Source organism: Embiotoca jacksoni, unplaced genomic scaffold (assembly GCF_022577435.1).
Source record: "Embiotoca jacksoni isolate LCO1_2020_lvr unplaced genomic scaffold, fEmbJac1.0.p SCAF_21, whole genome shotgun sequence".
Taxonomy (NCBI): Eukaryota; Metazoa; Chordata; class Actinopteri; family Embiotocidae; genus Embiotoca; species Embiotoca jacksoni.
The window spans coordinates 8779986-8802104 of NW_027185352.1; the positions used below are offsets into that span (position 1 = coordinate 8779986).

Genomic DNA, 22119 nt, shown 5'->3' on the forward strand with positions numbered 1-22119 from the left:
GGAGGCCACCATCCTCCTGTAAAAGGTGTGATTTGTCCTCTCACTTTTCTGTCAGCATTATCGATTGCTCCACTCAAACAAGAATGGATTCACTGATGCAGTTGACTGTTTCTTTCTTAGTCCTCATGTATTTTTGAAGATTTTACAGGCTTGTTGCTGGCGTACAGAAGGAGGAATCTGGTCCACTTTGCTCTAATATCTATCTCTTTGTCTCATTTACTTTCACACGTTCCTTTCTTCTGGCGTGTTTCGGGACGCTCCTCCAGACTGAGGAACAGCTTCGCCCATGAGGCTGTCAGGATGCTGAACTCTCTCCCCCGTCTCCCCCTTGCTCCATAAACTCTGAACTTTTACACTGTGGGCCCATATTTTCACTTCGTTGTCCGTTTTATTGTTTTAGTTGTTGTTGCATATTTGTGCTTTCCTTGTTATGTCTATTCTATTTCGCACACAGTAGGACTGTGAGAAAGTTTTTTTTTTCAATCCGTCTATATGTCTGTATGTCATGGTGGATTGACATTACAAGTTGAAGTTCTCAGAAGCGCACTGCTAAGAGAGGCTTGTCGAAGAGGGCAGAGGAGACTATAAGACTAAGAGTATTTAAAATAAATACATTTACAAAAAAAGAACAAACTGTGTCCATAAGAAATGTCATAATTGTCAATTGACTTTTTTTTTTTTTTTTCTACGAGCTCAACAGGTCACTCATTTTTCAAAAGCATGACAACCAATCTACACATTTGCAAAACATTCCTTTATTATAAATAAATCTCCTTTTTGTATAAAACTGGCATGCTTCAACCATGGCATTTTACAGGTTCACAACCCAAGGGTACAACCCGGTTAGCCAAGACAGCAGGAGGAAACACACTCATCTCATTATGCAAGGGCGATCCATCAGACAACGGTGAGACAAGAATGAAAAAATCGTCACAATCACAAAAATACTTACAAGTAGAGAACAACAACAAACATGTTTGAGTCTCATAGATTTTCTCTTACATTTCTCTTTTTAAATATCTTTTAAAATGGAATCTGTTAAATCTCTTTTTCAACCCCACCTTTGCCCTTTTAGATATAATGTCTACACGGTTTCTGAGTTTTTGTTTTTTTTAATGTCATTTTCACGTATTTTTTATTTTTTTTTCTTCTATTTTTGTAGTTTTTAATAGTTACTCGTCCACCACAGTGTCCTATGGTATGTCTCTTTTTTCATGTTGTTTCTTTTCTTTTTTTTTTTTAAAACAGGTAAGTTCATGGTAGGACCAATGAGCTGTGAGCAGCAGGAAAGCAGGCACACTGACTGGCTGTTTATGTGGTCCCACCTCTGTGGTTTGATGGGGAACAATACAAAATGTCTCATGCTTGGATTCCGTCGGGCGCTCGTGTCTGTCCGCCACTTCTTCAGCCAATCAGCGACGGGCTCCTTCTTTCACTTGGCCCCGCCTCCCAAGGCACGCCCCTTCTCCTGTCCAATCCCCTTCTTCTGTGGTCCCTTCAGATGGCATGATTACTGTAGCTGACATATGTCGTCTTAGTTGATGAAGCTGCGTGAGGACGGACAGGGTGAAATGAAGAGGATGGAGGTAGACAGGGAGGTGTGTGTGACGGTGGCAGAGATAGGAAGGACAGATACAGGTGAGGATGAAAGAAAAAGTGGAAAGGGGCAAAAACAAATGAGACGAAAATGAAAGAGAGGTGACAAACAGGGGGAATGGAAGGTGAAGAGGAAAAGAAAGAAAGGAGAAAGAGCAGTTGAGAGCAGATCTCGCTTCAGTCGATCACCCAACAGCATCACATCCACAGTCCACCCGAGTTGCTTTTTGTCAAACCCATGATGTCTCGTGTCGCCTCAGGCATTGGATGGTAAATGTCAAGGTTTTCGCAGCACCACAGGCCTCTAGACTGCACTACTGTTGTACACATTTTCCTTATTTCACTTGTGTTTCACACTGCTGGTACATAGGACACAAAAAGAAAAACATTAAAAAAAAAAAAGGTAGAGACTCATACTTGTATCCTGTCCGTAAAGGTTGCAGACTAAATAGTTGCAACAGGAAGTATTCAAAGAGCTGAAGTTAGACCACTTGCTCAATAAAGGAACTGTGACCCGCTTCCTTCACTGATGCCAATAAAGTGCAGACAAAAAAGCGGAGTCCGCCTTCACCGGTCTGAAACCTATTCATGCACCCGCACACGGTATTCACAGACTACGCGTGAATATGCGCTCAGTATTGCTTAAGACTGTTAACATGCCACACGCGCGCAATCAATGAGAACGTGACACGTGCGCACGCACACGAAGGACGCGGAAATCCATTTCCATTTACAGACAGATGTGAGACTCATGAAAAAAACACATGCACAGTCACACACACACACTCTCCTGGCGTTTCAGGTGCAGATTGCTGACGTAGGGAGACGCAGGTCAACGCAAAAAAACCCCACAGATCTTTAAAGTAGCCGTAACGGCGCTTCATACCACGTTATTTGAAAACAGTCGCTGCTGCTGCTGCAGCTGTTTGTCGCGCGAAAAAGTCAGTCATGAAATTCATTTTCAAATTAAAGCAAAACAAAGAGTTAATGCAAACAGTGCATCCGAGCATAATGCACTCAGGGGAAAATATTTAGCTTGTTTGTATCGTGCAACTCCATCACGTCACGCAATTAACAACAACAAAAAAACAAAAACATATTTTTCAGAGGCCGGGTCGCTGGTAAATTATTTGATTGCATCTATCCAACTACACATAAACAGCTGTTTGACTGCAGCATTAACAAACACACATTTCCTGTTCACACTGTATTCATTTCTGTATAAATAATGTTACCATGCCTTACTTGTTGATGTTTTTCAATTACAGTGAGCTCATGATTTTTCATATGCTGTTTAATATTGCAGTGCCTCACAAAAATTGTTTGTTTGTCTTTTAAAAGATTATTCCGAAACATTACTTTGATGTTTAACTGTGTTTATGCTCAGTGATGCATTTATATAATTAAAGTGTCAACTTAATGAAGATTGTGAGATGTGGTTAATGTAGATTATTTTGTCATATAACTGATGGTTGAGTTTATATAGTTTATATGTATAATTATAAAACTTCAGTGTTCTCTTACTCACTGTTGGTCTCCATGCTCTCGCATAGTTCAGTCTTAACCTCTCCGTTTGGCCGGTCTCCTCCCTTCTGGGCCAGTTTTCCCGACATGGTGGCTGCTGTCACGATTGCCTGTATAATCCGAAATCCAGGCGTTATAAGCGGAGACTGTTCACATGGTACGAGTCTATTCAGTTCTTTCTTAGTTCAATGAAAGTGGATTATAAGATTAGATGATTCCCTCCTTTCATGAGCAAAACTCAACTTTAACATCAACCGGAATGTCAGAAAGATATGGAAGGTTTGGGAAATATTTTGGAAACATAAAAAGCCGAAATATTTCACCGCACATGCTCCACCTCACCTTGAAGCTGCGTTTTCGTTTTGGCACGTTCTGCTCCGGGTGGAACAGGATGATGTAGACCTTGGGCATGTAGAGCATCCCCAGAGACACGGAGGCCGACAGGCTGAGAGAGATGGTCAGGGTGGTGGTTTGGATATACATCTAAAACAAGACAGATACATATGCACAAAGAAAGACAGCGTCATTTATCACATTTGAAGCTGTCACAGATAGTCTGTTTAATTGTTCGACTTCAGAATATGTCTGACGACAGAAAGAGGAGGAAGACAGATGGGAAGCAGGGGGAAACCAGGAAGTAAAGGATGGTCTAACAAGGGTGGGATTAGCTGAAGCAGCTGAATTCGTGCAGCGACATATGCAGAGAAACACAGGCAGTAGATCAAACTGTAAATGAAATGATTGGCACCAATGTAGGCGCTTAATTGTCCGTGTGCAGCAGAGCTCATCTGCTCGTCTTGGAACACCAGATTAGTGTGGTTTATGAAATCAAGTCAGAAGATAATGACAGAAATTGAACAAAATTGACTTTCAGATGCGTTTCCCTAAAAGTTTGGATGAAGTTTGGCCTACATGAGAACCTACAGGAACACAGAACTTCATTCTTCTTCATTCAGAGACTGAATTGTTGGCAAACTACATTCCCCTCCGGAAATAACTGTATCCGTGTCTGTTCAGTTAAGAGTGAGTAAAATGACCGAAGTTGTATTGTCAAATAGACAGACAGATACTGTCCTCTAGTGAACCAGGTGGCAGGGACTGAAAAGGTACAGTGGACTCAAAAACATGATGACACGTACAGCAGGCACACTGTCAAAATTGTTACGTGCACTCTGCTAGATTTGACTTCTATTAGACCATATTGATTCTGGGGGCATTTGGGCAGACACACACTCATAAACACACACACACACACACACACACACACACACACACACACACACACACACACACACACACACACAGTGGACTGAGCACTCAGGTGCGTAGTGATTTTCAAAGAGTAGTTGAGAGGACAGATGATATGACAGGCTTCATCCAAATCCATAATACAGCTGACAAGCTCTCAGGACACGAGGCTTATCAGGCAAGCACCGTCTACAGTATATATAAAGACAGACGGAGGAGGCGTGAAGGGAACGCATGTTAAAAATGGAAGGAAAAGTAACGGAGAGTCGCGGCGAGAGAAGAGCGGAAACATGACACAGATATGGATGTCTGGGGATGCGGCGAGTGAGAAGAGAAGAAAAAGACTTGCAGAGACGCCGATCAACTGAGAAACAGCGAGTGACCTGAAAGATCGCGGTAACGGACCGTGTCAAAAAAAAGTGCAGAGATGCACTGGATGAGGCAGCGTCGGTAACTGCAGCCTGACAAGAAGCACACGGAGGAACAGGGAGCGAGTAAAGCAGCACTGTTAACTCTGCAGTGGCTCTACACCTCAGACAGACAGGATCTGATACACAGTGCTGGAATTTTATAGAATAAAGTTTGATCCAACACTGCTGACTTTCCATTTCCAGTCAAAACAGTTTTTTATACAGTCTTCTGGTACAGTTGCAATAATACAAAAACTGAAACTGTGAAGTAATGATATGTATATACAATCCCAGCTTTACACTGGTCTTGTTCCGCAATAAGAGCCAACTCCATATTACAGTGCTTAAAAAAAAAGGTAGCTAGCCAACAACATCAATAATTCAATTAAATAAAAACATACCTATGATACATACTGCATATTCATGCATACTGGTGGACACCCTGGGGGACTGAATGTTGTTTGGTACTTCATTTTAGAATTCATTGTAAGCTGCAAACGCTGTAAATATACCTCTAGAATAGACAGTAAATTAGGACATATGTAATGCCTGAACACTAGAAAAAAAAACAAGCCAATAGATAGATAGCAAAAGATATTTAATTTTTCAACAAAACCTGACTAGGCTTTTTGACTCTGATATGGCAAATGGGATTTAAGTACTCAACAATAGAGCAAGGAATCAAATTCACTAATTCTTTAAATAGATGATAATACCTAATTCTCCCCACTGGCTGCTTAGATTATCAGGTGGCTATGTGATGGACGATGAGATGGCGGCTGAAACTCGCAGACACACATTTGTATTATATCAATCTTTATTTGTGAAGACTCTCATTGAACTAATGTATTCACAGGCCGTTGACAAACAAAACTAGTCCGAACTCTGAAAATAAATCAAGACCTAACTGTAATGTTCGCAATAAACCGAGGAATTAACTCTCACACAGGTTTCTGAAAAAGACAAAATGCTTTCCACTGTACTTTCCAAAAATAATCCCAGTCTCAAGGTTCCAAATTTAAATTGTTCCACACAAGAAGACACACACCTGCCTGAAGGCGCAAGCGGATCACACTGACAGTAGCCAAAGGGGAAGGCTCGATAGAAAATAATAATAATAAAAAAAGATTGAGGATATAAATACACAATTAGCCATGTCTTATTTCAGCCAATAAACTGGAGGCAAATGGACGCACACACACAAACATGAAGTCCAGCACAAATTAAACACAAACAAGAACTCACAAGAAGAGAACGTAATAATAATTGTCTAAGTGAACTTCCTGTCATTAACATCACAGTGTGTTAACATCTACAGGGCGTGATAGCAGTTTAAACTCCACAAGCACAAGCACAAGCACACACACACACACACACACACACACGCAACACAAAGCATTAAAACAGGAAGGCATTTTACAGTCATTTAGACTGTTCAGATCGTCATTTAAGCGAGAGGAAGAAGATAATGAGAGAAATTAGCAGGAGGGAATTTGGGGATTCTGTCATACTTTGCTATGTTGTTTCTTTTTCACATTTCCTGTCAACAAGTTGCACCTAATTGAATTGCACTGAAACAGTGATTCGCGATATCAGAGAGGAGCAGATGGGAAAACATGCCTTCACTAGGAGAGAGGGGAATGAAACAGAGATCAAGAACAAAAAAACGATTGAATGAGGAAAAGACAAAAAAATGGAATAACCTACAGAATACCAGCAAAAGAAAAAGAGCGATTGCTTTCAGCGGTGAACTTGCTTTTATCAAAACAGCAGCGAGTCTGCTGATAGCCGCTTCCATTACATCCAGCCTTTGGTCCAAAGTTGTGGCTTCCTGCTGATATTTGCACAGAGACATGGACACAAACTGAAGACGGAAGCTGTCATCGTCCACCTTGCTGTCCACCGTCAATAATGGCTGAAAAATATGTGCGCTGCAAGAGCCCTCTATCTCAAAATGAGCTAACTCAGAGAGGAGTTTATGAATTATGGACGGCTGTATACTACGTGCTTCTTTAAGGTTTAAATCATTTACTGATGTGTACTTCCTGGGCCGTGATAGTAAGAGGTTCTGAAAGAGGAAGAGAGAAGTAGAATGATGGCTGATGGGCAGGGGGGAAATAAAGAGCGCAAAAAACATCAGATTATGAGGAGAACTTTTACTTTTAAGGTCAAAGGAAGTGATGCTTTAGCTAAATTGTTGTCAGTAAGTAATACTGCTGACTTTGCAGCGCTGCACTGATTACACAGGAGTGTTTTTACCGTCACCTCATGACTCATTTTGTTTATGAGAAAACTGCTCATCGAAGGACCTTCGTCTACTGGACAGCTTGTTATTTTTCAATTAGAGCTGAAAGGATCGGCCCACCGTTATTCAGCCCAGATCTTATTGCAGTGCTGATTAGCATGATTTATAACCCCCGATAATGCAACCTCGCCGACGGCTTTATTTTTCGGAACACCCTTATTTTATATTAAACAGACGTGTAAAAATAATAATGATATTGTCTCGTCACAGTGGTGCCAGCAGCTGTAATCCTGTACTTAAATTTTGATTTATTTCAAATAAAATGATGACACAGCAAATCCCGTCTTATATTTTGGCTGCATCCACTCACTGATGATGCAACAAGGCGAATCAGAGTTTTGTGTGTCAGTGACATGAATTAATCGTTCTCTACGTGCATGCGTGAGAACCTAGATGTTAAAAGTAGCCTATGAGCAGGTGGTTCTTGTGGTTACTAAGAAATATAATCCTCGTCGCACCCAGTTGGCCACAAGGCATCAAGGTCAAATAGTTACAAAGTCTTTTTCTAGACTTAGCCACTTCCCACCTATTGTTTTGGTTGGCTGCCATGTTAACAGCAGGGCATGAACATACGCCATGTCCAGAACCCCCGACTTCACTCCTTCCTCGAAGTTCAATTCCTCATCATGTCTCTGAGTCGCTAAGACGGAGTATCTTAATACAGAGAATGCAATTGGTGGGACACCTGGCTGACAGACAGGCAGCTTAAACAAACACCATTGGCTGTCGAGAGCAGCCTTCTTTTGACGGCAGACCCATGTGATAGCTGAGGCCTGACAGCTCATGTAAATGACGACCGAGTTGGCTTTATTACAAATGAAAGTCTGAAACAGGACGTACTTATAAGGACTGCATCAGAAGCAGATTAGGCCTATCTTCTACAGACACTGCAGTTTCCACTCACTGATATACACAGCGGGGAGAGACATGGCGGCAAACATGTTAGGTTTATCACATGTTACATAAATGGCATCATCACAGAGATTTTCCTCTGCACCTTTTGTCGACTTTCCATCCTCTCGACACTGCTCGACTTTCACAGGATCTAACGCGACTGCCGTAAATGACAATCACGGAGAGGCAGTGACGCAATTCAATCACCTTTTAAAACCAGATTTGTTTTTAGGCACGGCGCAGTGAACTGTTCAATACTTTAGGCAGCCTGAACGGAGGTATGTGCACGCACCGATAAGCATACGAATTTGACACATGCATGGGTCAGAAGAGCAGAAACACGTACACAAATCCCGGCTTCTCGTGTTTGATGAACCGAGGCATGAAACTTTCTAAGTCATTACACTGCATCTGTGATTATTGCAACTCCTTTGATACCACAAGGCAAGACAAGGATGGTGAAATCACAGGGTCCTGGCCAGCAATGTGCCCAACTTAGCCAATAGATAGAGGGGCGATATGCACAAAAAGAGACAGAGAAGGAGAGTAGAGATATGCTATGAATATGAAAGACATCATGGATGAGTGGAGCAGACAATAAACAAACAGCAAACAATAAACATTTGGGATAACAATCATCGGCTCACAGGAGGAGAATAAGTGATGACGAGCGATACGCAGCGATGACGACGCAACACAGAAGGACAGAGACTGCACTGAGGAACAAATCCTGCACCAGGAATCTATGAACATATTCCCATGGGACACCGACATTTATGTTCAAATCAACACGCAATCGACAACTTAGTTTTACCACATCTCTGGGTTTTAACAGCTAGCAGCTGGCAGTTGTCACTTCTTGGTATTGAGGCGCGCGGTGTGCATTTAAAGCGTAACCAACTGTCAAAGCACACAATTGTAGAGAAAAATGTCAATTTAATTACAGCAAAACTGACGAGGAATCGCTGCAACTTTTGAAGGCGTCTTTCAAGAATGTCCTACCACACAGGAACACAACTGCTGAAATCAGATTTTCGAACGTACCCGGATTGATCGGAGGACACAAAACAGAAAGGGGTTTCACCGTGGGAGAACATGGGTCCTTCATCTGTACGCTGTTGCACCGAACTGCTTTGCATTTGTTCGAGGCTGAACTCGGTTTCAACTTTCTGCTGTCACAGAGTCGCTGAGATCTTTTGCCCGACATCACTCCCCACTCTTCTGGTCTCCGAGCTCTCATTTGAGATAAATGACTTCTGGCTACTCTGTTTCTTGTCTCGAGTCAGCGAACGGTCAGAGAGAGGGATGGGCGAGAGGGGAAAAAAAAAATAGAAGAAGTAAGAAAGCATTGTTCGTGACATCTTCCATTCCCAAAGATGTCTTCTATCCTTCTATCTTTTATCTCCGTTCCCTCACTCCCACCTATCCAATCTCTAGTTATTGGCTGGCCCTCTGCACTGCACTCCAAACTCCCTCGTATCTCTCAGAGGAATCGTTTCCTCTGTCCTCCCGCCGTCTTTTCTCCTTCCTTTAAAATATCTCTTAAGTCTCCTCTCCTTCATTTTCCTGCCGTCCCCACCTTCATCCTGAGTATCTCCCTGTCATCTCTTTGTCTGCCCATCTCAGCTCTGCTCCATTAAACATGCTACCCTGTGTGCATGTTGACAATGAGTTAAAGTGTCCTTGATAGATGCCTGTCCTAACCAAATATTTTTGCGAGCAGGGTGACTTTCCAAATTGCCTGAAGGTCCCGAAGTAACTTCACAATGCCATTCAGTGTCAGCACCTCCAGGATACCAGTGTCTGTGCTTCTCCGTGCGCCTAATTGACACCTCCTGTGTCTCTCCACTCACACCGTGGGACCACTCATTGTTTTAATCACTCGAGCCATGGGAGGGTGAAGAGATTTTATTTTTATTTATTTATTTTAAATAATGTGAGGAGTCACCAAGGATATTTCCTTTGCCACTCTTGACTATGAAAGATCCGGAAGATGATACTTTTCTGTTTTGCCTCAGTAAATCAGCCGATGAAGGTTATGGTTTCGCACTCAAAGTAAATATGACAATGAATCAATAAATTAGGTGCTAACTTAATGTACAACTGTGTCGTCAGCTAGCCTATATTTACAAATTGTAATTTGGCCAACAACAATACATAGTTTTCCTCAATATATATTGAAAAAAATATTGTGATTTTTATTTTTCAAATTTAGGGCCCGACTACAACTTGAGCTGCACATTTTTTCCGCTGATCGATGGCGAGCTGTCCAGACAGAACGTTTAAGTCAAGATAGTCCAAAATGGAGGAAGTTGTCAGGGGTTACCAGCTGTGTTACATCATCCACTTTCTTTTAGTCTCATCTTTTGCCGTGAAAACGTGTTCCGCAACAGAGGAATGGCTTTAAGTAAGGCAGTTATGAGGTGGTACATGATGGTAAAAATAACCTTCAGAATAAACTGCGTGAACTCACTGTCCCACTGAACTAACAAGATCGCAAACTGTCAGTTAGCAAGCAGTCAGTTTGAAAAGCTTTACACACTTTTCAGTAAGACGTAATGAAATGATGGACATTCCTGAGAACAAAATGCAAGCTGTGTAAATAGTACAGTATGAAAATAATAGAAAGAGGGTTGAGGAGATATTGTGGCTGACAAGTTCCCAGCTGGCTGGTGTATTATTGGGTGGCTCAGCAGTTACAATAGCTTATCGACTTACCCACTGTGTCACCATGTTTCTAAAACCACATATTGCTGTGTCTGATCAGTCAGCTTACGTCTTCAAAGTTAGCTGGAGTCGTGTTTAATCATACAGTATGCTCAGACCAGTTAAAAAAAAAAAACAGCCTAAAAAAGTTTCAAACATAATACCCACTTTTAGATCCACAAGTCCTCACCCTGAACTGAGCCGTGCTGAAGACGATGTGTTCGATGCACTGAGAGAACAAAAACATAAAACATTGAAGGTTTTCACCTCTTATCTGATGGTCGGGACTCAGGAGGCAGTAAAATGCATCAGCACTCAGAGTTGTTTAGCTGCTTAGAAATACAACCATGCGGAGGACCGTTTTACAACTTCATAATTCACCTCAATATACTTTGTTTCACAATAAAAAGCAAAAGTATCAAACGCCATTCAACAAAAACACTCAATGCAGGAGAGGAAAACAACAACGAAACAATTTTTCTTTGAAATACAGAAGCACCTAAATATATGTCTTTGTCCCTGTAAGATATTAGTGCAGGAAACTGACAACTTTTCATTAGTATTTTAGCTCAAGATATCCATTCAATATATCAAATCCATAACATAGGCAAAGCATTACATGTTTGTTTTTTTGACTGGATCCAGCTACGTTTAATAGATTTAATGCCCAACTGCTGGCAATCTAGAAAAATGTTGAGAGTTCTGGCGTCTGAAAAAAAAAAAAAGCCCATCAATTCACAGCCACAGAGGAAAGTAGCAACAAGATGAAAGGTACACCAATTGCAGTGAGCGTTCAAGTCAACAACCATTTGTTGCAGTTGAGAAGGATATCATTTACAAACACATCGTTGCTCAAAAATCACTCAAAAGGTGAGAGGGAGCAGGTGTATGTTTCTTGTTTTTGTTTTTTATTGCGTGGGGAAAAAGTTACTTTGGCAGCGTTTCCGTCTCTCAAGATGCCTTTTATTCTGAGCTTGTTAAATTCTCAAGTTACACTCCTCCAAACGCACACATCACCAACATGGTGCTATGATGACAAAAAGAAAAAAAGAAAGCGGTGACACGGGGCTCTCCAACATCATATTTTAACTTTATGTCAGTTGGGCTTAATTGGGCCCGAGCTCGCTGGTCACTGTTGTCCACAAGTGCCTCATTACCTTCGACAAAACACCACTTAAGAGATATTTTTTCTCCATCTGATCCATACTGGTCTGGGGGTCTTGTGTGTGTCATAAAAGAGCGTACCGAGTATTTCATAAGATAATGTTACAGCCGTATTTGCTCTGCCACAGCTTGTTAGTGTTGCTCTTATCGACTTGCAAATGCAAGAGTCAGCCAGAAGCCCAAAGTCAAACAAAGCCAGAGTTATGCGTAAAAGTTTCATTGTAATGCAGACCGTGAGGGTGGCCATGTTGTCAATAGCTTGCTTTCTCTAGCTCACTCTCCTAAGTGGCGTGCCTGTGGCCCTACTGTGCACAGCTTCAGCCAATTAAAATACCCAGCAAGGGCTTACGTGGAGCCTCATCAGTCAGCAAACTGCTATACAGGTTAAAGAGGAAGAAAAAAAAGTCTGTAGCCCCTTGAGCAGGTGGAACAGAAGTGACTGTATCTCATGTTGCAGTGGATGATGATGTGCAATCTTGACAAAAAAAAACTGGGCAGTAATCGTGAGCTGCGCTACATAGTCCCAACCCTCTTATGAAATTCTAATAAGTTTAATACAAGAAAAAAATTATAAAGTCCTTTTTTTATTTGGTGACCTTATTTAAGGGAACTCATCAGTGGATTCATATTTTTCCTGTACTTCTTTTAATTATGTTTTTATTCACAACAGTCCTCTAACTCTCTTAATTGAACTCTGTTTTGAAATTACCATCATCAGGATATTGTTGCCTTTATAGCTTCCTTACTGTTGTCAAGATTGGTGTGTCTACATTGCTGTGCTGATAATGGCTAAATTCTGGAGAATTCTGGTAGCTGAGACCAACTCCTTTAAGACTTCTTTCGCAGCCAACTAAGTAAAGGCAAGGCACGCCTAGTTTATTTGTATAGCAAATTTCAACAACAAAGCAATTCAAAGCGCTTCACATAAAACCATTAAAAGCATCAAAACATAAGGTAAAAGAAAATGACATTTAAAAACAATTACGAACAGTGATTAAAACATTAAACACGCTAATAATAGAATACAAGTTACAGTGCTGTTTAAGCAATAAAATACAGTAGTGAAATGCAGAAGAAAAAAAAGTCAACACTGGTCAAACTTTCCTTGGTGAGCTGTAGAGACGTATGACGTTCATGTGTCATGAGCCGCTTGATGCTTGCATCCACAGCTACAGCAAAAATAAAGCGGTGTTATTTTGTTGCAGTGTATTCTAAAGTTGACGTATGAAGTAAAATGTGCAGCTTTGAATGTGATTGTTACTATGGTGATTCTGTTTGCATGGTGAGCGAAAGAGACAGGAAAATGTTAGACTGCATACCACTGTACACGACTAAAAGACTGACATCTACTGTGAGAAATTGAGAGCACAAACGTGTAAATGTATCTTTAAGTAAAAAGCTCACACACACACACACACACACACACACACACACACACACACACACACACACACACACACACACACACACACAGAATATTGCTTATTTTGGTGGGTCCTCCTAATCAGCGTTTTGTTAGTAGATGGCAAACGACTAAGAGCATGCCATTTTTTTCAAGTGGCTTTAAAAGTGCACAGTAAATGAGGAAAATAGTTGATCTAAAAGTAATGACTGGAATAAATGGTATAAGTGGTATAATAAGTGGTGTGACCCCGCTTTTCATTCCTGATTCGGGCCTGAGTGGTTCAAAGACTGAATGGCTCAAGCCAGGTACTTCCTGTCCATGGCCAGCAGCTGGATGCCAGGTTATTGCATCCACACAGCCTGAAAAGCAACAAACTTTGAATTTCTCTTGGGATCAGAATTACATCATAAATTATATTGGGGCATCTGCAATGCTTTCATTTATAATTTAAAAAAAAATGTTTTGCCTAAATTATCACTCTTACTTAACTAATACTGCATAATTCATTTGAAATCATCACACATACTTCACATGCCTTGTGTTTTGCGAATAGACCGCAAAAATAAAAAGCAAACATTTTAAATTGTGTCTTTTGAAATGTTACTGGGAATAAAAAGAGACTGCTAGCACAGCTAGTGCCAGTGTTGAAGTTTCAAAGTTTTTTAATTTCTGCTTTGTCATGCAGTTTGTCTCTCAGCAGTCAGAAATGACAGCTGCAGTGGAGGTGGGAAATAAGACACAGAATAAACAATCGGATGTAATGGTGACTGCTGCTTTGGACCTTGACAGAGAATTTTGCTGAGAAGTTTGGATTTATAATGTTTTGGTTTTTTTCCTGTCTATTGCTCCCTAGAGGAGAGTTTTTGAGTGTGTGTGTGTGTGTGTGTGTGTGAATTCTGTGTGCGGGTGAGTGTACTTAAATGTTAGTGAATGTAGGGCATGCAGGCCTGTGTGTGTGTGTGTGTGTGTGTGTGTGTGTGTGTGTCTCTGTGTGGGGTCCCCCATGGGCATCCCCACATCCTTCAACATCTCCCTGTTTGATGTCAGGATCTGACACTTGCTGTCTGTCTTTCCCCATCCTCAGCCAAACGACCAAATCCCACCAGATCCCAGGAAAAGATTGCAAAACCCATTCCTTCAAAAATAAATGAAAGATTTGACTGTTTTTTTTTTTTTTTTTGCCAACGCAGCCTGCTGAAGATAATCACCCCGAGGATTGGTAAATTCTGTCAGAATGAAGACAACATGATGTCTAAATCCAGCACAGGAAAAAAAGAGACATTGTTCAGAAGTGATCTGTTCTCCGTGCGTGTTCTGTTGATCCCTGCGCATTGCTCAGGTAGAAATTATGAGCTTATGAGTGTGAATTTCAGAGTGTTTCCTGGTATATTACCATAATATAAAGCTCTATATGGTTTTTTTTCTATAATTTCAGCTTGATTAACTTCAGGTTTTTTTTTTTAAATTTAATATAAGCCCAATTTGCTCCCAAATCCCAAACAAAGGTATTGTAATCAACACAACAAACAATATATCAAAGAATGTTACCAAATTGCATTTTTCACCTGAGGAATGTCATATTTACCAAATTTGTGTCCACAATATCTGCATTCAGTCACGAGATGCAGGACTTTCCACATCTCATTCAGTTCCACCACACCTTCTTACTGAGCTTTCTGACTGAATGTTACTTTTCTCTTAATAAAAGAAATGACCTTTCTGCTCTTATATAGCACCTACTTTTTCCTCGAGCATCCCATTATGTTCCTATTGAAATACTCATTTAGCCTTTAGTAACACTGTATATCGGAAAGGTTTCATTCACAGAAAATGTTCCCATCAAGATGCTTGGAGTCTGTGTGGCTGAGTGTGTGCACAGTGTACATTCTCTCTGAATAGCCACTGCTTGGGTAATTAAAAACTCATTTTGCACTGCACCTGTTTACTGTAAATATCATACCTCGTATTTACCTTGAAACGAGGAGTTGAGATGTTAATTAATTAATTAGCAAAGAGCCTTTCGATCCTCTATCCTATCACTATTAGAGACTTTGATTTTAATCTTAGCACCGAGTTGAGAAATTTCGTTTTTACACGATTATTCTCAGATTTTTATTTTGTGCATATGAACCCTCTGGTTATCTTCACTCTACCTGAAACATGGACGATTATGTGGACTGTTAAAAACCATATGCCACACAGTGTCACAGTGTATGAAGATGAATGCAAACAATATTAAAGCATTAACTCATAGATTTTAGGGAGGCTGATGTACAGTAAGCTGCAGATAATTGAGCAGTCAATTCTTAAACAATTAAGAAAATTCTCTATTTCCTCTATTCCTCTTCATCCAGCTGTCTTTCCTTTCATATTTTTGTTTAAATTTTACGCCTTCTAATCTTGAGTCTGCATGCACCTCTCTCTCACATTAGTTTGTATCTCTTCTTCCATCTTTAGTGTTTGATGGCTGTGTCAGTCCCACCCTGTTTAGAGTCTCTCTATCGTCAATGTCTCTCTCACTCTGCACTCCCACGCTCTGGGATTCATTCTTTCTCTGCAGCACTACGCCAGTGAGTTCAGTCTTGCTACGTGACATTTGACATCTCTTCTTCACCCCTAACTCCCCCCGCCCTTCTTATCTCTCTTCCAACGTTGTTCCCACCCTCTCAGCCCTCCTGTCTCTCCCAACCTCTTCTGATTACAGCTGATTGATTACTAAAGGTTAGTGCTGATAAGGATCTGGGCAGCCACTGGTTCTCCACCGGGACCAAAGTCACAGCCATAAATCTGTCTTCAACGTTGAACCACGACACTGTGCATGTGTGTGTGCGTGTTGTGATGGGCAGAGATGGATCTGTTAGGCAGGAAGATTGACTTGGTGTGTTCCTTATGTACTCCTGAGAGTCAAACACAATCACCAGGAAAGAACAAAAATTAGAAATTGTACTTTAAGTGAGGCCATTTGTAATTCTTCTAGTGGTTGTAACCGAGTTGTAACTGAGAAGGAGATAACACACCTCTTCCGACTTTACCTTGAATAGGTAGCACTTTAGTAGCGCTTAACATGGTACTTACTGATAGAACTTTGTAGTTTGGCTTTCTTGAAGAAATTGTATTTTCTTGATTCTTGTTGTCTTGGGTTTTGTACCCTCATGGTTGTAAATGCACTTATTGTAAGTCGCTTTGGATAAAAGCGTCAGCTAAATGACATGTAATGTAATAATGTGAATGGAAGGCCTTGGGAGACACTATGTGCATGGGTGTATATGAATAGCAGCTGATCTGAGTAGATCGCGGAAGGTTCGAACAATATGCGGTGTTTCCCTCACATAGACTTACTTGGGCGGCAACCACGGTATAATGATGCCTGCCTCAGTACATTTGCCGATGTATTTCAGCATTTTTTATCGATTTATTTTCTAACCTGTCCGGAAAAACCACGCTGTTAAAGTGATCGATTCACGAGTGGATAATCTCAACCTCGTTCTCCTCCACCTGTGTCTACTCCCGTCTGCTTCACCGACACGGACACATTACAGAGATCAGAGGACCTTAACCAGCGTGACCTACAACGGGACTGCAAAACGCAGGAGAGACTCTCACACTGAGCTGCATAGAAACAGGTGCTCAGCCACACTGCCTGCTGAGATGAGCGTCTCATTTGCGTCTCACGCCTCGTGTGTGTAGTGCCTCATTTATAAAATAAAAACCAACACCTATTTTTCACAAGTGCGGTTCCAAACTAAAATATACAGGGAAATGTGATCACTTTTGTACTGTATAACAGGAAAAACCCAAGGCAAGCTGCAGTTATATCACGAAGACACTTTGATAGGTGAAGGGCGGTTTTCCCTTCACCTGTCCTCTGTATTGATCCTCTGTCTCGGTATGTGTGTGTGTGTGTGTGTCTGTGTGTCCACCTCCGTACGAGGGTAAATAAAAAAAACACGTGCCTACTTTTTGGTTACAACTCATCACTTGTCGGACCTCAAAAATACTTTACTGATGCCCGTTATCAAAGAGGAACTTATCGATTCAATGGTAGGACCTGCAGCCGCAGCACCGCAGCTGACAGGCTGGTGACACGCAGCAGGTGTGGATACACACCTGCAAGCAAGCTGCAGCTAAGACGTGCGTCTCGGGTAACGCACACACCAGGCAGGCATTGTGTCCCAGGCCTTACACCTCAGTTTGGCTGAGGCCCTCCCTCCTCCAAAGAAGCTTATTCAGGTGGCTTGGTGAAGCTCAGCTATGTTAATACATGTTACGAAACATAAGTAGGTCTCGGACACCTTCAATTTGTCAAAGTAGATCTCTGAGGGAAAAAAGGTTGGAGACCCCAGATTTAGGCTGTACTGCTAACGTATTGGTTCAATGAGTAGCTTCCTATGTAGACCAACGTGTCCAGGTCCATGTGTAGAAAGAGTAAAACTCAGAATCATATAAAAATGTTAGATTTTCTTTGGTGGAGATTTCAACTCTCGGCAGCTCCGACATTTGTATACAAGCATAATCAATGAACAAAAACACTCACTCAAATATGTTTCTCTGCAAGCAACTGGTGCACCCATAATGATGCAAGAACAAACACACCTGCTGTGGAAAAAACAACACTCACAACAGACACAGTGAGTGGGTTTTGTAGGTAGAAGCAGAACGGTTGCTTCCTCCTCTGTTAGGGGTAGGAGATAACAAGTTGACCATATATAAGACATCTGGAGAACAGGAGAGGCGGCTCATGGGGAGACACAAATAAAAGAGATAAAGACAAAGAGGCAGAAAGAAGAGAAACAAGAGAAAAGAAAGATGGCCTATCCATAGCGTCAGACAAAGGAATGATGAGGCACACATGTGGAGACGTAGCTGGAGAGAGGATGTAACCCTGTGGTTAGGGCTTTACAACAGGCAGAACGAGGCAGAGAAAAGCACACGCGAGCATTCACACAATACAGGCTCAACCTTTTCGTATTTCTGCAGGGGGCAGCAGAAGCTGTTTGGAGCCACCATCCTTTGCGTGGTAGCATGACCTATTTCAAAACAATACTTCCCTGGTCGGTGATGGTTAAGAATCCCTTTCTTCCTTCATTTATCTCTCACATTCTTATTCTGGGTCTCATCTCACGTCTCTGTCTCTCATTGAAACTTCCCATTTCAATTGTTAACGTGATTTTCCTCCTTTGCCTTTTTCCTCTGCCAGCTGTGACTCAGAGACATCCTGAGTCTTCAGAGGAGTGAGAGGCACAGGATGCGAGCAATGGGGATGCATGAAAATAGCAATATTAAGTCAAAAAACTGTGGAGTGCTGCTCAGGTGTGTGAATTGTTGTCCCTCTGGTGGTCTTAGTTTTGGGGATCAAACAGTTTGGGTTACTTTAAATGTTACTTGCCGCTTAATGTTTAAAGGTATGTTAAACTATTAAGAGATTTGAAGATTTTGATTAATATCTGCATTTGGTTTCTGGTCCGGACATTATGTTTCCTATCATGTGTCTTTACTTGTTCCCATGTACTGAGTGACAGTTCATTGGTCCATAATGATCATGTGACCACTGACCAACACATATAAGGATCAACCCGAAGGCAGCTTATTTGTACCTGCCCTGATGAAGGCCTTAGATGCTGACACGCGTTGGCATGAGTTTTTACTATGATTGAATAGCCATGACTGATTAAAGGCCTTTTAATGAATCACCCTCTTGAGTGGCTCAGATTTCTGCAATATTTCTGAATATGTTCATATAGTACTGAGAAAAAGGAGTGTATGAAGTTACATGTATTTTTCAAAGCTTTCACACAGCTCACTTACACGACTACAACAAATCACTGAAGATCTCAGCTTGTACAATCTAAACACAAAAATCCCTTAAACTTTTATTGTGTGCATCATAACGTGCAATATCTTTAGCTAATGGTGGGGAAAAACAAAACGGATTCACTTAAGTATTGAGATTAATGTTCTTTTACTATTTATGTATATAAATTTTATGTATATAAAACCCATATTTTATTTATGATATACACTAAGGGCCAGATTTACTAAGATCTAAAATAAAGAGTACTAAATTGCGTGTTCCTTCCAAAAGTTAGCAACATTTTTTTAACCTGTTTTGCGGGTAATTTACTAAGAGTAATTGCGTCATTGAAATCAGGTGCAAATCGCTGTATTTAAATCAGGGGTTTGCGTGCGTTATAGTGATTCCAGCAATGGAAAACAGAGCGACTGCAAAAGGAAAAGGACATCTGATCCCATTGAAATTAAGAAATCTAAATATAACAAGAACAAAATGCTATATAGGAGATTATTAGCAAGAAAGTCAATACTGTGGGAAAAAACAAAAAGGCGAAAAAAAGGCTTAATCATAAAACGTCGGCCAATAAAAGAGGAGGGACGGTGGATGAGATGCTTCCAACAAACTCCGATCAGCAGGTTCAGCTCTTTCTGTGATGGGTTGGTGAATTAGACTCATTCGGACTTGGACATTTTTGTGCGGGTGGTGTGGAGTTTGCACGTGATTTTACACACGCAAACCTTTAGTAAATCAGGCCCTAGGTGTAATAACAGCTCGCAGCTAACCTGTTAGCATTGGCGCACAAACCGGAGGGCTGTCAGAAGTCACTGGTTTCTTACAAACAGTGGATTAATCCCCATTTTTAACATCTCTGCTAACTGGTAGTGGTTTAACTTTCCACCAACTGCTAACAGATAGCTATTGTCGTCCCTCTGTCTGTTGACTGGAAGCTTTATTTTTACAGCTACTACATCAACACTTCAGATTAAAAGTGGTTCTTCAGAATAAAAGCATCAGAGGTTCAGTTTTGATTCATAATGGTACTTTATTTTATTGTGACTGTAGTTTATTTAACTTAACAGGTAGATGACTTCTATATTGGGCTGTGGCTTACAGTGTGGCCAAGTATCATGATAGTGTCAAAGCCAAATGTAAGCATAAGGTCCCAGTCCTAGACAGAGCTGTGAACAGGAAACAGGCTGAACACCAGACCCAAACTGGTCAAGAGTACTGGTGAGTAAGGAGTAAAGGTTGTTGACCAAAGAAAAAAGAAAGCTTTCTACACTGAGCACAAGAGACCATCTTGGACAAATAAATAGGGCTTTTATAATTTGTCTCAAATGTACTCAGACTCACATCATGTAAGGTGCGATCAGAAGTGTCGGGAGAAATCGGGTTTCTTTGTTCATAAACATTTTGATCTGTGAACAGCAGGAGCAGGGGAAGAAACCACAAAAACTACAACGAAACCTGCTTTACCTGCTGAGTCACAATGACCATTGAGCCATCACCATGACAACTGAGCACATTATCAGCTGATACAGACCATGAAATATGGTTGAAAAGTCTAAAAAAAGATGCTAGCAAGTTGGCCTTGAGTTCGAGATTTTCTTTTGTCAAGTCTTAAGATGAGGCGTTCTCTTAAAGTTCCTCTGAAAATTAGCACTGAAGCACATCTGGTGGAGTCGAACAGAGTGGTGCCTGTAATCAATGCTGCCATACAACAGCTATTTACTGTATATTCTTACAGCCAGTGTGCATGTCACTGTTTTGACAGGAGCCTCATCACAACATCAGTAGTTTTAACAAATGAGCAACTGTCGTGGGTTTTTTTTTAAAGTCGTTGTACATTTCTGAAAGAAGTGTACGACTCAAACAATGCTCAAATATCCAAGACTCCTTATCTGTAGTGGTGTTGCGATATAGAAGAGTATTAATACAACAACAACAGTTTTAATTCTTATATTAAGCGATGACTAAGGTTGAAGCAGTGCAGGAACACCATTTGATTGCCAAGTTAATCATAATGGGAGTCACACTGTCACCTAACCTCCAACTAAATTCTCTTTAGCCCCGTCCCCCTCTCCTCCATCTGAAACCAAACCTATGCCTTTGGTAGAGCTCTCCTCATTAAAGCCCCATCAGCAAGTCACATCATTACCTGTTTACTCCTCTCCCTCCTCTCTCTCCTCCCTCTCTCCTGCTCTTTCTGTTTGCCAGCCAGCTGCCACGCACTCCAGAGGATATTCCAATTAGAGACAACATACAGAGACACGCAAACGTGCACTGGTGGATATTCCAATTAAACACAACACACCAGACAAAACACACTCAAACGCAAACACACACCGAGTCGCTGGTGGACATTCTAATTAGCTGAGCAAACACGGCCTGGACGCTGTTCAGAAAGACAGGACACTTCACACATGCAAACACACGTGGATACTGTATACTCTCATGAAGTCACCCTAAAGGTGCCGTGACAGATCGGCGCCAATAAAGGGTCACGCACAAAACAAGATGCGCCCAAGATACTTTGTGGGCTCACAAAACATAAACAGTCGTGTCAGTCACACACTATGGCTGAAAGGTGAGATAAGCTGCCAGCAGCCATAAGTACAGCTGGGTACCAAACTTGGATACTTCTATAACACAGACGAAAACTCTTCGATGTCATGTAGTATTTAAAAATGCCTTGTCATTCTGGATCAACCGCCGATGCTTTGGTTACATCCACACAAACACAGTTTTTTTTTTTTTAAACACAAAACTTTATTCTCCGATTGCATCTCATCAGTGAGCCAAAGTATTTCACATACCTAAGCTCTACTTGTGAGGCACGCCCACAAAGATAAAGTCACTCTATTATGTACATTAGAATGACCTATACTACTCTTCTCAAACACATTTTTGGCCACATATCTGTCCAAGTTTCATGCGCTGCAGTAACTGGAGGTTCTTTGAGTGCAGCTGGTCAGCCAGCATCAACCAATGGCAAGTGAAGTGTTCTGGGAACATCAGTAACTTGTTGCATCTTGCGATAACTTGTGTGAAGGGTTTAGAGGACATCTGTTAAATG

General features: G+C 41.2%; 1 protein-coding gene across 3 annotated transcripts in view; it reads right to left on the reverse strand.

Moving 5' to 3' along the window:
• Window positions 1–735: 735 nt before the first annotated feature.
• Window positions 736–22119, reverse strand: part of grm8a (glutamate receptor, metabotropic 8a) — a 211173-nt gene continuing 189789 nt past the window's right edge. For 2 of the 3 annotated variants that reach the window (XM_069156778.1, XM_069156777.1), the window contains exons 12-14: window positions 3463–3603; window positions 3125–3230; window positions 736–1547 (exon numbers count right to left, since the gene is read on the reverse strand). In XM_069156778.1, coding sequence (XP_069012879.1) covers window positions 1498–1547; window positions 3125–3230; window positions 3463–3603 — 297 coding nt within the window. In that variant the 3' untranslated portion in view covers window positions 736–1497. Of the gene's footprint in view, window positions 1548–3120; window positions 3231–3462; window positions 3604–22119 lie in introns of all 3 variants that reach the window. The other variant, XM_069156779.1, reaches the window with a different exon arrangement.